The sequence below is a fragment of the Mustela lutreola genome, chromosome 4 (assembly GCF_030435805.1).
Source record: "Mustela lutreola isolate mMusLut2 chromosome 4, mMusLut2.pri, whole genome shotgun sequence".
Taxonomy (NCBI): domain Eukaryota; kingdom Metazoa; phylum Chordata; class Mammalia; order Carnivora; family Mustelidae; genus Mustela; species Mustela lutreola.
In genome coordinates this window covers 34759109-34773229 of record NC_081293.1, presented here as the reverse complement: position 1 = coordinate 34773229, position 14121 = coordinate 34759109, and the positions used below count along the sequence as shown (strand labels likewise).

The 14121-nt window shown below is 37.9% G+C and overlaps 2 protein-coding genes across 5 annotated transcripts in view; one reads left to right on the top strand and one right to left on the bottom strand.

The window, feature by feature from the left end:
• The window catches only part of FGFBP3 (fibroblast growth factor binding protein 3), a 132556-nt gene that overhangs the window by 93323 nt on the left and 25112 nt on the right, over positions 1 to 14121 (bottom strand). The window contains exon 3 of one of the 4 annotated variants that reach the window (XR_009352529.1): positions 13882 to 13954. The exons of the other annotated variants lie outside the window; for them this stretch is intronic. The gene's annotated coding sequence lies outside the window, so the exon portion shown is untranslated. Of the gene's footprint in view, positions 1 to 13881; positions 13955 to 14121 lie in introns of those variants that run through there. 4 annotated transcript variants of the gene reach the window in all.
• The window catches only part of BTAF1 (B-TFIID TATA-box binding protein associated factor 1), a 98999-nt gene that overhangs the window by 80124 nt on the left and 4754 nt on the right, over positions 1 to 14121 (top strand). The window contains exons 29-35 of the mRNA XM_059169465.1: positions 1413 to 1490; positions 1629 to 1758; positions 3494 to 3635; positions 3723 to 3853; positions 6187 to 6312; positions 8009 to 8161; positions 13724 to 13935. Of these exons, the coding sequence (XP_059025448.1) occupies positions 1413 to 1490; positions 1629 to 1758; positions 3494 to 3635; positions 3723 to 3853; positions 6187 to 6312; positions 8009 to 8161; positions 13724 to 13935 (972 nt within the window). The remainder of the gene's footprint in view (positions 1 to 1412; positions 1491 to 1628; positions 1759 to 3493; positions 3636 to 3722; positions 3854 to 6186; positions 6313 to 8008; positions 8162 to 13723; positions 13936 to 14121) is intronic.

Sequence of the window (14121 nt, the reverse complement as noted above, 5' to 3'; positions counted from 1 at the left end):
GCTTTTTAAGTATTTGACCTAGGAACTCTGCCCTTCTTGGGAGCCTTGTGATCATAGCATAGCTTTCTCTAAGAGCTCCCTAATCCCCAAAATGCTTTGCTTCATAGTGACTGCTCTGGCTGCCTTGATACCATAGCATTGCTAGAGTTCTGTTAGCTTTACCCTTTCTCTCTTAAACTAGTACATCCTTTATGTTCCTAAATACAAATTTTGAAGAACAGAATTTCATTGATTTCAGTTCATCTTTTAAAGCATGGAGAATCATAGGTTGCTGATTAGTCCATAGATTTGCTGTGTTTCTGTATCTGTAAGAGCATTTATTAGCCAGGCATTATTCTTAGTAGTTTCAAATTTATGTAAAATTATGTATTATGTATTTGCACAATCACCATATGAGGTATGGTGATAAAAGTCTAAAAAAGACATGGGGCCTGGGTCCAAGGTCTTACAACTAATTTAATGGGCAGAGTGAGGATTTGAACACAGGCAAGTCATCAGCTTGCACTTTTAAAAGAATTTACTGTAGTATCTGTCAGAACTTATTAATTTAAAAGTATAGAAGCTCAAACTAGCTTAAACAAATAAATTCATTAATTCACTAAACAGAATTTCAGGGGTGAATTATTGCTTCAGGCACATCTAGATTGCTCTCATTTTGTCTTCCCCCCCATTCACAGCTTGTTTTATTGGTCTCTGCTGTTGGTGGATAAGATGATCATACTTAGGGGCGCCTGGGTGGCTCAGTAGGTTGAGCGTCTGACTCTTAATCTCATCTCAGGTCTTGATCTTCAGGTTGTGAGTTCAAGCCCTGTGTTGGGCTCCGTGCCAGGCATGGAGCCTACTATTTAAAAAAACAAAAAAACAACCATAGATAGTCTTAGACCCACATTCTTCTGGCTTGGCAGCTATAGTAAACAGAAATCTTCTCTCTCCCATCATGATTATATCAATACTGGAAATGACTGACAGGCTTTGTTTGGGTCATGCTCCCAAACCAGTCTTTGTGGTCAGGGGATAAAATATTGTGAATGGCTCAACCTGATTTAGTGCTTTATCTCTTTGGTGATTATGGGCACACGTGGCTTCCCCTCATCCCGCAGCACAACGTGGAGTTTGGAAGGAATAGTGCCTTTAAGGAAGAGATGTTAGCAAATAAAGTGTCCACCACGGTTTGAATCAGGTACCAGTCTCTTTTCTAGCTAGACTGAGTTAGGCTAACAGGACCAAGTCAAAAGAAGAATGGTCTTCAAGTGGCAAGGTCATGGATGTAGAACAAGCACAAAGGAATGTTGGGCTCAGTAGGCATATTGAAAACACCCTATAAGATGGTAGCAATAGCATCCACTTCAAAGTTATATTATGGACTTTGCAGGTTCCTTGCTTCCGATTAATTTATTTCTTTTTAAATACAGGTTACAGCATCAAGTAAAAAAACACAATCTGATAGTGGCTTCATATGATGTTGTGAGGAATGACATAGATTTCTTTAGGTAAGAATTAAAATTTTTTTGTTTAGAAAAACCATATCAAATTTGAAGAGAGTTAATATTTTCCTGCCTGAAAGTCTCTTCGTATAGTTCTTGCCATATACTAAAACACACTATATGTTTTTGCTTATTCTCCCTTAGAAATATTAAATTTAACTACTGTATTCTTGATGAAGGCCATGTCATCAAAAATGGAAAAACAAAATTGTCAAAAGCAGTAAAACAACTGACTGCTAATTATAGGATTATTCTTTCTGGAACACCAATCCAGGTAATTATTTATTGTGCTGTCTCTGTATGTATTTGCCATGTGGAAAGAAGGCTTGATTTGACATTTGGCAGTGAGTTAAAGAAGTATTTTCCTTCTCTTTTCATTTTTTTTTTTAAGTTTATAGGAATGATAGTTTCCAGTAATTGCATTTTGTAATGGTTCATTTGGTATGTAACAGTATCTGAGCAAACTGGGTTTTAAAAGCAATATGAAGGGTTGCCTTGGTGGCTCAGTTGGTTAAGTATCCGACTCCTGCTGTCCACTTAGGTCATGACCTCAGGGTCATGATGCTTGTGCACGCTCACTCTCTTTCTCTCAAATCTTTTTAAGATTTTATTTATTCGAGGGGCGCCTCAATGGCCCAGTCTTTGAGTGTCTGCCTTCAGCTCAGGTCGTGGTCCCAGGGTCCTGAGATCGAGCCCCGCATCGGGCTTCAGCTCCTGCTTGGTGGGAAGCCTGCTTCTCCCTCTCCATCTCCCTGCCCTGGTTGTGACTTCCCCATCCCTCTCTCTCTCTGTTAATAAATAAAATCTTAAAAGATTTCCTTATTCAAGAGAGAGAGCACAAGCAGGGGGAGGGGCAGAGGGAGAAGCAGACACCACACTAAAGGTACCACATGGTACCTTAGGATCCACACATATTGGGAATGCATCTAAAATGGAAAAGTGCTGATTTTTTTTCCTTCCTTTTTTTAAAATGAAACTTCAGCAGTAGAATTGGAAGGAAACTGTGCCTGTTTCATGGCCCTTGAGTACTGGATAGACTTGACCTATAACAAAATTCTTCTAGGTTTTCCTTAAATTGTGATGTCAGCCAAGTTCTTTAAATCTTGCTGTTAACTTTAGTGTCAAAGATAAAAGATTCAGGGGCGCCTGGGTGGCTCAGTGGGTTAAGCCGAGATGGGTCTCGTTATTTTATCCATTCTGATACCCTATATCTTTGGATCAGAGCATTTATTACATTTGCATTCAAAGTAATTGTTTAAAAAAAGAAGAAAGAAAGAAAGGGGCGCCTGGGTGGCTCAGTGGTTAAGCCGCTGCCTTCGGCTCAGGTCATGATCTCAGAGTCCTGGGATCGAGTCCCACATCGGGCTCTCTGCTCAGCAGAGAGCCTGCTTCCCCCTCTCTCTCTCTGCCTGCCTCTCCATCTACTTGTGATTTCTCTCTGTCAAATAAATAAATAAAATCTTAAAAAAAAAAAAAAAAGATAAAAGATTCAGAAACATTCATCTTTCTGCTCTTCTCTTTATTACCTGATATATGCCACCAGTAGAATTTAAACACCATGGACCAAGGCTTATTTTGGTGGAAGAGGCTTGAAAATTCCACCCAGTAGAATAGAATATTTTCACCAAGGATACTGATGTGAATTTTACATATTAAAATACAGACTTACACAATATATATAAAAATGTGATTGATTACCCCTCATCTATGTCATCATAAATGGGCTTTCATTAATATTCCATTTTTCAAGTGTAAGGAAATAATCCCAGTACAAAAGATAACTGACCGGGCGCCTGGGTGGCTCAGTGGTTAAATCCTCTGCCTTTGGCTCAGGTCAGGATCTCAGGGTCCTGGGATCGAGCCCTGCATTGGGCTCTCTGCTCAGCGGGGAACCTGCTTCCTCCTCTCTCTCTGCCTGCCTCTCTGCCTACTTGTGATCTCTGCCTGTCAAATAAATAAATAAAATCTTTAAAAAAAAAAGAAAACTGACATTCCTTTCTTATATTCAGAACAACGTTTTGGAGCTGTGGTCATTATTTGACTTCCTCATGCCAGGATTTTTGGGGACTGAACGCCAGTTTGCTGCTCGATATGGTAAACCTATATTAGCAAGTAGGGATGCTCGAAGCTCTAGTCGCGAACAAGAAGCAGGTATGAAAAAGATATAATTCTATACCACGCAAGTGACTTTATCTTATTCCTAACTCTTTTGAAGCCGTTTTCTCTTACTGTTAAAAGGTGTTCTTGCGATGGATGCACTGCACCGCCAAGTCCTGCCTTTTCTTTTGAGAAGAATGAAAGAAGATGTTTTGCAGGATCTTCCACCCAAAATTATTCAAGACTACTACTGTACTCTCAGTCCTCTCCAGGTTAGAAATCTGGTGATTGTGGTTGGTGGTGGTATGTTTATTAGGAGAATGCTTTGAATAAGCCATGCAAGTATTGAAATAAAGGGGATTAGACTTTGGTTTTATCACTCAAATTGAGCTTCTACTTTCATAGACTTTAGGAAGATTCTGTTCCAAACATGTAGAGATAGCACCTGAATGAATCTGTTTAGACATGTGGATATACATTTGAATATATGCATTTTGAATATGGCATCAAAATAAAAGCCAGTATCGTAGTTGCTTTCTTACATGTTGAATTAATTGGAAAAGTTGCAAGGTTCAATTGTTAAAGAAATGAGTGAATATTTATAAGGGCCAAAAATCTACTGTAATGTCATCATATTTTCACAACAGCATTATAGGAATTATCAGTCTCCATTTTTGCAAATAAGGAAAGGGGATCTCAGAAACATTAAGTAACTTGCTCAAGGTTATATAGCTAATAAATATCAGGGCTGAGTTTCATACCTGGGAAGTGGACCACATCCCTTTAAAAGGACTTCTGCATTGCCAGTAAATTTTTGGAATAAGACTTGGCTTTTGTACAGTTCTGATTTTATTTTAATTAATTAATTTATTTATTTATTTAAAGATTTTATTTATTCATTTGACAGATAGAGATCACAAGTAGGCAGAGAGGCAGGCAGAGAGAGAGGTAGAAGCAGGCTTCCCGCTGAGCAGAGAGGCCGATGTGGGGCTCGATCCCAGGACCCCGAGATCATGACCTGAGCCGAAGGCAGAGGCTTTAACCCACTGAGCCACCCAGGCGCCCCTGTACAGTTCTGATTTTATACAGATATCATTATCAAAGGAATTTATTTTTTTTTTTAAGGAATTTTTTGTATGCCTTTCCTTGTGTAGTATTTTGTGAGGAGAAACTATCCCTTGTCTTAGTAAGATATGGCCTATAGTCAGAATTTTCTGTTTTTTAACTTCAGGTTCTAGGTTAGTATGGCATCCATTTATCCATTTCAGTATTACGTGTTTAGTATAATAAAATGAATAAAAGATATACATACACACTCAGAAACTTGGATTCTTTCCTATCTATACAACTGGAGTTTAGAGCTTAGCAGGACACTAATCTAGATGCTAAGATCTCTTATGACCATTTATATTACCTACCTCATTTGTCTCGCCTCCATTCCTCATCTGTAAAAATGGGATTGGTATTTCTTGAAAGGAATATTTTAGGAGCAATGAGATGAAGACTTTTTGAAGTAAGTACAATAAAGGAAAGGTGACATATGAAAAAAATTCATGGTAGGGGCACTTGGTCTGCTCTTTCAGTAGAGCATGCAACTCTGGATCTCAGAGTTGTGCCCCACGTTGGGTGTAGAGATTACTTAAAAATAAAATCCTAAAAAAAAAAAAAAAATCCATGGTATGATGGTGGTATAAAACACATTTAAGTAGCCTGAAGAAGAGGGTAGTTGGGAGGGAAGTGACTTTTGGCTTTTCTGTTTCTTGGTACTTCCCTTTCATAGTGTTTTAGCATGTACAAGGCAGGAACCCAGACCCCAAGGTAATGTTTCAACGTTCATGAGTTCTCCTTTTAGGTAGCAGTAGTATTCTCTCCTTTTACCTTTTTAAAAAAGTTTTATTTATTTCAAAAGTAATCTCTGTACCCTGCCTGGGCCTCGAACTTACAATTCTGAGATTAGGAGTCACATGTTCAACTAACTGAGCCAGCCAGGTACCCCAGCAATAGTATTCATTTAAAACTTGGGTCTTTCGGAATGTACTTACAGGGTACCACATACCTTAGAGAAAGTTTTCTCACTTGTAGGGGTTCAGGTTCTCTTTTATTGGTAATGTATTTATCTTCCTCAACAGAGTGGAAATACTGAGTCTAGGACTGTTTGACTAGTTTTTAATATTTTAGCAGCCAAGCTTAAAGTGTTATACTTGTTTTCTAAATGTAATTTTTAAAAAAAAGATATTTTTATTTATTTGACAGACAGAGATCACAAGTAGGCAGAGAGGCAGGCAGAGAGAGAGAGAGAGGAGGAAGCAGGCTCCCTGCTGAGCAGAGAGCCCGATGCAGGGCTCAATCCCAGGACTCTGGGATCATGACCTGATCCAAAGGCAGAGGCTTAGCCCTCTGAGCCACCCAGGCACCCCTCTAAGTGTAATTTTAAAGGAATTTACCAAGATGCAGTGGGTAATTTGTAATCAGGAGTAAAGCATAGATATCATACTTTCTTTAATGAGGACTGGTCTGAATCACTGCTCTTATTGGCATTTGCTAGCCATGTTTTGAACAGTTGAAAATAAATATACTTACTGCTTTTGGGGGTACAATTTTACAGGTTCAGCTCTATGAGGATTTTGCTAAGTCTCGTGCCAAGTGTGATGTTGATGAAACAGTTTCTTCAGCTGCACTTTCCGAAGAAACTGAAAAACCAAAGCTTAAAGCTACAGGCCATGTATTCCAGGTATAGATTATAGTCTTTTTTAATTCTTAAAGAATCATGTTCTTCAGTACAGCAGTTTTTACATGGAATACTGAAGTATAGATTTATTTACATTTTTTCAATACTGTGTACACATTCTTGAAAATAAAAGTACTAATTTATTTTCATAATTAGAAATAAGTAATTTATTATTAAAATTATACAAAATGTTGGAACTGGAGGAGATTATGCTAAATAAGTCAAGCAGAGAAAGTCAATTATCAGATGGTTTCACTTATTTGTGAAACAAGGAATAGCACGGAGGACATTAGGAGAAGGAAGGGGAAAATGAAGAGTGGGAAATCAGAAGGGGAGACAAATCATGAGAGACTATGGAGTTTGGGAAACAAACTGAAGGTTTAGAGATGGAGGGGTGTGGGGGGATGGGTTAGCCTGAGTGGAACACTGGGTGTTACATGCAAGCAATGAATCATGGAACATTACATTAGAAACTAATGATGTACTGCATAGTGACTAACATAAAAAAATGAATAAATTATACAAAATGCAATATATTTTTGTATATCACATGAAAAGAGTTTTTAGAGACTCTTTTGCTTTACATTAAAAAAAATTGGAATGCCTGCTACAAGACAGGAATTTCAGGGGTTAAAGCATTGGAAAAAACAAATTCCTTCCTTTATAGCATTGAAAAAGCAGTAAGTAAAATACATATTATGTAAGAGAAAATGAAGCAGCATATGGTATTATATAGTATAGGAGTTGTGGTTTTTAGTACAGGGATCAGGAATGGCTTCACTGAGACGGTGACATACAAGCAGAGATCTGGAAGATTGAGGCATGCAGATATGTGGGGGGAAGTGATTCCAGGCAAGGATACCCAGAGTACAGACGTCTTGAGATATGTATGTCTTGTGTGCTCAGGGGAATAGCAAATGAAAAAGAGAAAGTGTCAATTCAGTCTTTCTGTCCCTTTTGAAATTTTCTACCAATATTGCTACCAATAAATTAAATACTGTAACCTTTTTAAAGATAAAAGACGGGAAGAGGTAGTTGTAAAGGCTAATTCCTCTCCTATAGTTTCTATTATAGTGTCCAGAAGTCTCTTGAGCCTTGTCAGTCGAGCTAATTTAAGAAATATCAAGACCCAAATAATAAGCCAAGTAAAAGGCAAGAGAAAGAATGTAGTTGAATTAGAGAAAAGAAAGAAGGACCGTATAGGGTTCTGATTCTTAACCAATTGATATAACCACCTCGTTCCACCTTCCCCTCTCCCTGCGTTGCTGAATTAGAAGACTGTGTAGGGGAGAGATTTGCAGATCTATAAGGTCCTCAAGAAATTTCTGTACACACTGAAGTTTGAGAAACCCTTAGGAAATCTTTAGAAAATGTTGCCTTATTCCAAAAGCATTTGTAAGCATTATCAGGCACTTTGACTGGGAAAAGGGTCTTTTTGCCATGAGAAGCTCATTATCTAGTGAGGGAGACAGATGTAAACTGTAAAATTTATACAAGCTATAAATGCTCTCATATACTGCACAAGAAGCACTGATGAGGGCATCCCAGATGAGACATTTGAATTAATTTTTGTAGAATGAGTAGGAGTAGCAAGAATAGGAAAAAGGGCATTCTATGGATGGAATAGAATAGGAAAAGATACTGAGACATGACATTTGTGGCATGTATGGACTTGTATATACTTTTTCCCCCCTTGAAGGCATTACAGTACTTACGTAAACTGTGCAATCATCCAGCATTAGTCTTAACACCTCAACATCCAGAGTTCAAAAGTACTACTGAAAAACTGGCAGTTCAGAATTCTTCTCTTCATGACATCCAACATGCCCCTAAACTCTCAGCTTTGAAACAGGTAAGTAGGTCTCATGAGTGTTAGATGTGTGTTACATATTCTTGATTGTAACACTGGGTAAATTTGATTTTCCAAAAGATTACTGATGTGTTTACAATTTCTTTTATTTTTTAATTTGTACCATTTCTGTCTGGTTTAGCTTTTTTTAAAGGGCAAATAGATATAGTATAAGATATGCCATTTTTAACCATGTTTAAGTGTACAATTCTATGTCATTAATTACATTTACAATGTTGGGCAGCTATTGCCACTATTTCCAAAATTTTGCTATCATCTAAACAGAAACTGGGTACCCATTAAGCAATAATAACTTCCTGTTCTCCTTTCCTCCAACCCCTGGTGCCCTTTAGTCCACTCGATATCTGTATGAATTTACCTAAATACTTGCGCTAAATATACTTTAGTAAATACTTGCACTAAATACGTTACTATAAATACTTGCACTTTTGTGACTGGCTTATTTCACTTCATTTTTCAAGGTTTATTTGTGTTTGTAGATGTATCAGTACTTCATTTTTATGGCTGAATAATATTCCATTATTATTTATATATCACATTTTATTTATCTGGTCATATGTTGATGGACACTTGGGTTGTTTCCACCTTTTGGCTATTGTGAACGATACTGCAATGAACATGGGCTAATAAGTATCTGTTTAAACAGCCCCTCTTTTCAGTTCTTTTGGATGTAGACCAGGAATGGATTTGCTGGATCATAGAGAAATTCTATGTTTAACTTTTTCAGGGCCTCTCAGATTTTTCCACGGTGGTTGTACTATTTACATTCCCATCAGCAAATATGTTAGTGTTCCATTTTCTCCATATCCTAGCCAACACTTCTTTATTTATTGTAGCCATCCCAGTAGGTATGAAGTGCTATCTCATTGTTGAAAATGCCTTTTAAGTTCTTGGACCATTTTTAAATTGTATAGTCTGTCTTGAGTTTTAAGAGTTCTTTTATATTCTAGATATTAAGCCCTTATCAGATACATGGTTTTGCAAATATGTTCTCCCATTCTGTAGATTATCCTTTCACTTTCTTCAATAATGTCTTCCATGGTTTCTGATGAGAAGTATTGAGATCCCTTTTACATGACAAATTCACCTTTTCTTGCTGCTTTCAGGACTTTCTCTGAATGGTTTGATTGTAATGTGCATCAGTGTGGAGCTCTGAGTTTTATCAGGAGCTGCCTACTCTGCCAGTTTGCTCATGTTGCTTTCTGGGTATATAGCTTTCAGAAACAGAATTTTTGAAAATTCTAAGATTTCAAAAGGTTAAACTTTTTTTTTTTTTTACTTATTTATTTGATAGAGATCACAAGTAGGCAGAGGGGCAGGCAGAAAGAGAGGAGGAAGCAGACTCCCGCTAAGCAGAGAGCCCAACTCAGGGCTAGATCCCAGGACCCTGGGATCATGACCAAGGCAGAGGCTTTAACCCACTGAGCCACCCAGGCACCCCCAAAAGGTTAAACTTTTTAAAAGAACCAATTTCAAGCACGAAAATGTTAAGGCTAATACATTTAGTTCTACGTTGTCTTAAAAATTAAGAGCTTAAGGGGGCGTCTGGGTGGCTCAGTGGGTTAAGCCTCTGCCTTCAGCTCAGGTCATGATTTTAGGATCCTGCGATTAAGCCCCGCATCAGGCTTTCAGCAGGAAGCCTGCTTTCCCCTCTCTCTTTCTGCCTGCCTCTCTGCCTACTTGTGATCTCTGTCAAATAAATAAATACAGTCTTTTAAAAAAAAAAATTTAAGAGCTTAGGGGTACCTAGATGGCTCAGTTGGTTAGGCAGCTGCCTTCAGCTCGGGTCATGATCCCAGGGTACTGGGATTGAGCCCCCCGCATCGGGCTCTCTTCTTGGCGGGAAGCCTGCTTCTCCCTCTCCCACTCCCTCTGCTTGTGTTCCATCTCTTGCTGTGTCTCTCTCTGTCAAATAAATCTTTAAAAAAAGAAATTAAGAGCTTACTATAAAATCTGGACATTAGTAATTTAGTAATTGTTCTTTCTGTAGTCATTCTGGCCTAAATTTCATTGAAAATAACTAATGAAAGATTTTTTATTTCACATTGGTTAATATAGAAAATGTTAAATAATGACATATGACATCCAGGCATGTATCCTTATATTATTAAATATAAATATAAAAGGATGCATTTTCCATAAAAAGGAAGAATGACTTTTGTGTTTAGGTGGTTTATATATGGAATAGTTTTGACTAAACTAAATTTGTATATGAAGTGTTCACAAATTTCTTAACATAGCTGATACATTTTTTAAAGATTTTATTTATTTGAGAGAGAGATCACGAGTGGGGAGCAGACTGCCCACTGAGTAGGGACCCCAACATGAGACTTGATCCCTGTACCCTGGGATCATGATCTGAGCTGAAGGCAGATGCTTAACTGAGCCATCCAGATCCCCAACATAGCTGATATATTAGATGAAGCTCTAAGATATACTTAGTCAAGGGATCCGCTAATTAGATTTCAAAAAAATGTTGAATTTCATTTACACTTTAATTATAGGCTTGAAATTATTTTTAGTTTATCCTTTTGCACATTATTTTTTTCCCCTGCAGTTATTACTTATACTGATCTCTCTCTCTCTCTTTTTTTTTTTTTTGGTGAGTAAAGTGACAGAGATTTATTAAGATACTGAAAATGCTCTTAAGAGTGAGAAGGGTCTGGACAGCATTCTGATCTCTCACTTTAAAATGATTCTTGTCATTCTGAAGTGTCTGGAATTAAGATGCTTAGGAACTCTGCAGCTTACATATTATTTCTGGCCATACTTATGGAGGGCTTTTCTAGAACCTGACTTTTCTATTTTCCCAGTTCTTTTCAGCCATTTAGAGCAAAGTTTCTGCCTTAGGGGATAGAGAACTAGCTTGCTTTCTTGTTTGCTTTCATCTAAAATATGTCTATTCTCTGAATTAGGGGAGAAGTCATATTTACTTTTTAAAAATCTGGCACTAAGGGATGCCTGGGTGGCTCAGTGGGTTAAAGCCTCTGCCTTCGGCTCAGGTCATGATCCCGGGATTCTGGGATTGAGCATCAGGCTCTCTGCTCAGTGGGGAGCCTGCCTCCTCCTCCCTCTCTCTCTGCCTGCCCTTCTGCCTGCTTGTGATCTCTGTCAAATAAAAAAAAAATAAAATAAATCTGGCACTAGAAATACAGAAACATGTTTATAAGCAAGTAATATTGCCAGAATTTTAAAATTTCAGGATACTGGAAGGATAAACTGAAACTATAGGTGAAATTTAATGGAAATAAGCAAAGTCAGTTTTAAAAAACTTACAGATTCTGTCAGACTTGGCAAACATTTCATATAGTGTGAAGTTGCATTTGATTTGATGGTAGGTTCACTATAAACTTGTTGTATGAATTAGTTACTGGTAAGTAAAGCTCATGTGATCTTGGGCAGGATTAATAATAATATAATGGCCAAAATGAGGGCATCACAGTTTCACTGTCTTTTATATCTATCACACCAAATTTTGAGTGTCATTTATGGTTCTGGGCCATAAATGAGGAACAGTTTGAAAAACCTGGGTTAATTAGCTGTACCGAAGTTAGGGCAAGATTAAATTGCTTTCTAGGAAGGCATCTGGCCTCTCCTGCACTCCTATCAGGGGGCCTTGGTAACCATTTTCCTAGAGTCTAGTAATCAGCTCTTTAAGGCTGCAAACTAGATTTTGCCAGAATACTTGGATTTCATCAAGCCTCTCAGAGCAAACTCAGGTTATAAGACATTATTGGGAAAACCAGAATATCAGTTCTGCTGCCAGACAAGAATATTTAGTCAAATGATATGTCCATATATCCAGTAAGATAGTGCTACACTGAAAGAAGGTATCAGGAAGATTGTATGGTAAATATGAAGTCTTAGATGGATGTTCTTAATATGAATGGTTATCTGTAGGGTTTGATATTGTTGCCTAAGATAATTGAATGTGCATGGCAGACATTCTGATAAATTACTATCTAGAGCTCCTCTTTTATACAAAGAAGCCATGTAGAATTTCCCATTGGTATCACATTCTTTATACTGGATACCGCCTAGTTATAGTCTTTTAAAACACCCCAGATTTTTAAAAACAAAGATCGTAATATGATTGCAGATTTAGAGGCATGGGATAGAGATAATTACATTCATCAGTTTTCCTTATTCCACCTGGAGGAGTTCCTTGGTGTAGTAGACTATGTACTTTATATCAAGGAGGGAGGGAAAGCTTAGGGCAAAAATTTACAATTTAAGGGCTATTAAGGTAGAAGAGAGAGAACATTTGTTTTTCCCCCAGCATCAAATTATGACAGTACATGTGAAATATTACTTAACAGATGGGCTAATTAGAGACTCAATGCCCAAAGTTTTTATTGGCTCTGATCATGTAGATTCTCTCTGCCTAGTATATACCAAAACTCTAGGCTCCCAGAAAGCAAGCCAGTCTCAGCATAATCATATTGTTTGTACAACAGTTTAAGCACAGTAGGCCATCCTTATCAGGTAGGGAACAATAGAAAGACTCAAAACCCAAATTTCAAGACTTGTTTCAGCCAAGGACAGACCTTGCAAGCTGGACTTTCTAAGAAAAGCATTTCAGGTCTGCTGTGTTAACTTTTTTCTGCACAGTAAGTTTTACACTGAATTTGGAGTTTACCTGGTTGCCCTTTTGGTTATCTTGTCCAGCTGAGCTTTTGGTTTTCTGAGTAACTTTATAGAGTAGAAAGGAGAAAGCCTCCTGCATTGAGGTCTTACGTTTTGGGCAGAATTTACTATCTTAAGGTCCTAGGAATGAAGTAGAGTAAATACTGGGTACTTTAGTTTCCCAAACAGATATACACATGATTTTCTTGGATTTTGTTCACTTACTTGGATATTTTTTCATTTGTCATACCTGCTATATGCCAGGCACTAAACCATAATGTAGCAGGAAATACAAAAGATCTATAGCAGCATGGTTCTTGCTGTTAAAGATACTGGTCACTAACTATATTATAGTAAGCTCAGGAATCCAGATCTCACTAGATGCTTTTGGTTCTCTTTTCTGTAATTTTGATTTCTGCCAGATTTAGCTGCTACGTTATGTTTTCTTCATACTGTTCTATCTTTTCTTTCTTTTTTTTTTTTTAAATTAAGTAGGCTCCATACCCAACATGGAGCTTGAACTCATGACCCTGAGATCAGGAGTCATGTACTCTACCAACTGAGCCAGCCAGGCACCCCCACTCTGTTCTTTTATAACTTTTCATGAACCATTTGCCTGGAGGTCTTCATTTTCAATAAACATTTATTGAGATTCTACTGAGCCTCAGGTAACTCAGGAAAGGGGAGAGGGGCCTATCAGAGAACCTCCTGAAGAGGTGATGAGGAAATTCTAAGCCTGAACACCTCACAAACTAGTTCCAGAGGCTGCAGGCTAACAGATTACAACCCAGAATGCCAGTCTGCTTCCCAGGTGACAGAGGAGCTTAGCCTTTTCTTACCACAAGAAGTATTTGTCACAGTGAGATTGGTTGCCTCCTTTATTGGACACCTGTGTAACAGCTGATTCTGTTTTTCAAGTTGCTGTTGGACTGTGGTTTGGGAAATGGCAGCACTTCAGAGAGTGGCACAGAGTCTGTTGTGGCCCAGCACAGGATACTGATCTTCTGTCAGCTTAAAAGCATGCTTGATATAGTGGAACATGATCTTCTCAAACCTCACTTACCCTCTGTCACTTACCTGAGATTAGATGGCAGCATACCTCCTGGTCAGAGGCATTCCATTGTTTCACGGTAAGTGGCTTCTAAAACTCTTAGAAAGCAAGTTATAGTCAGTTGTTATTTACATAGAAGTTTGCCTCATGAAACATTTTCGTTGGCTAAATATCTACACATGTGTTTTGTTACGGTATGATTCAGCCCAACTAAACCCATTTTAAAATATAGAACTCCAAAAATAGAATTGATAGTTTTAGTTAA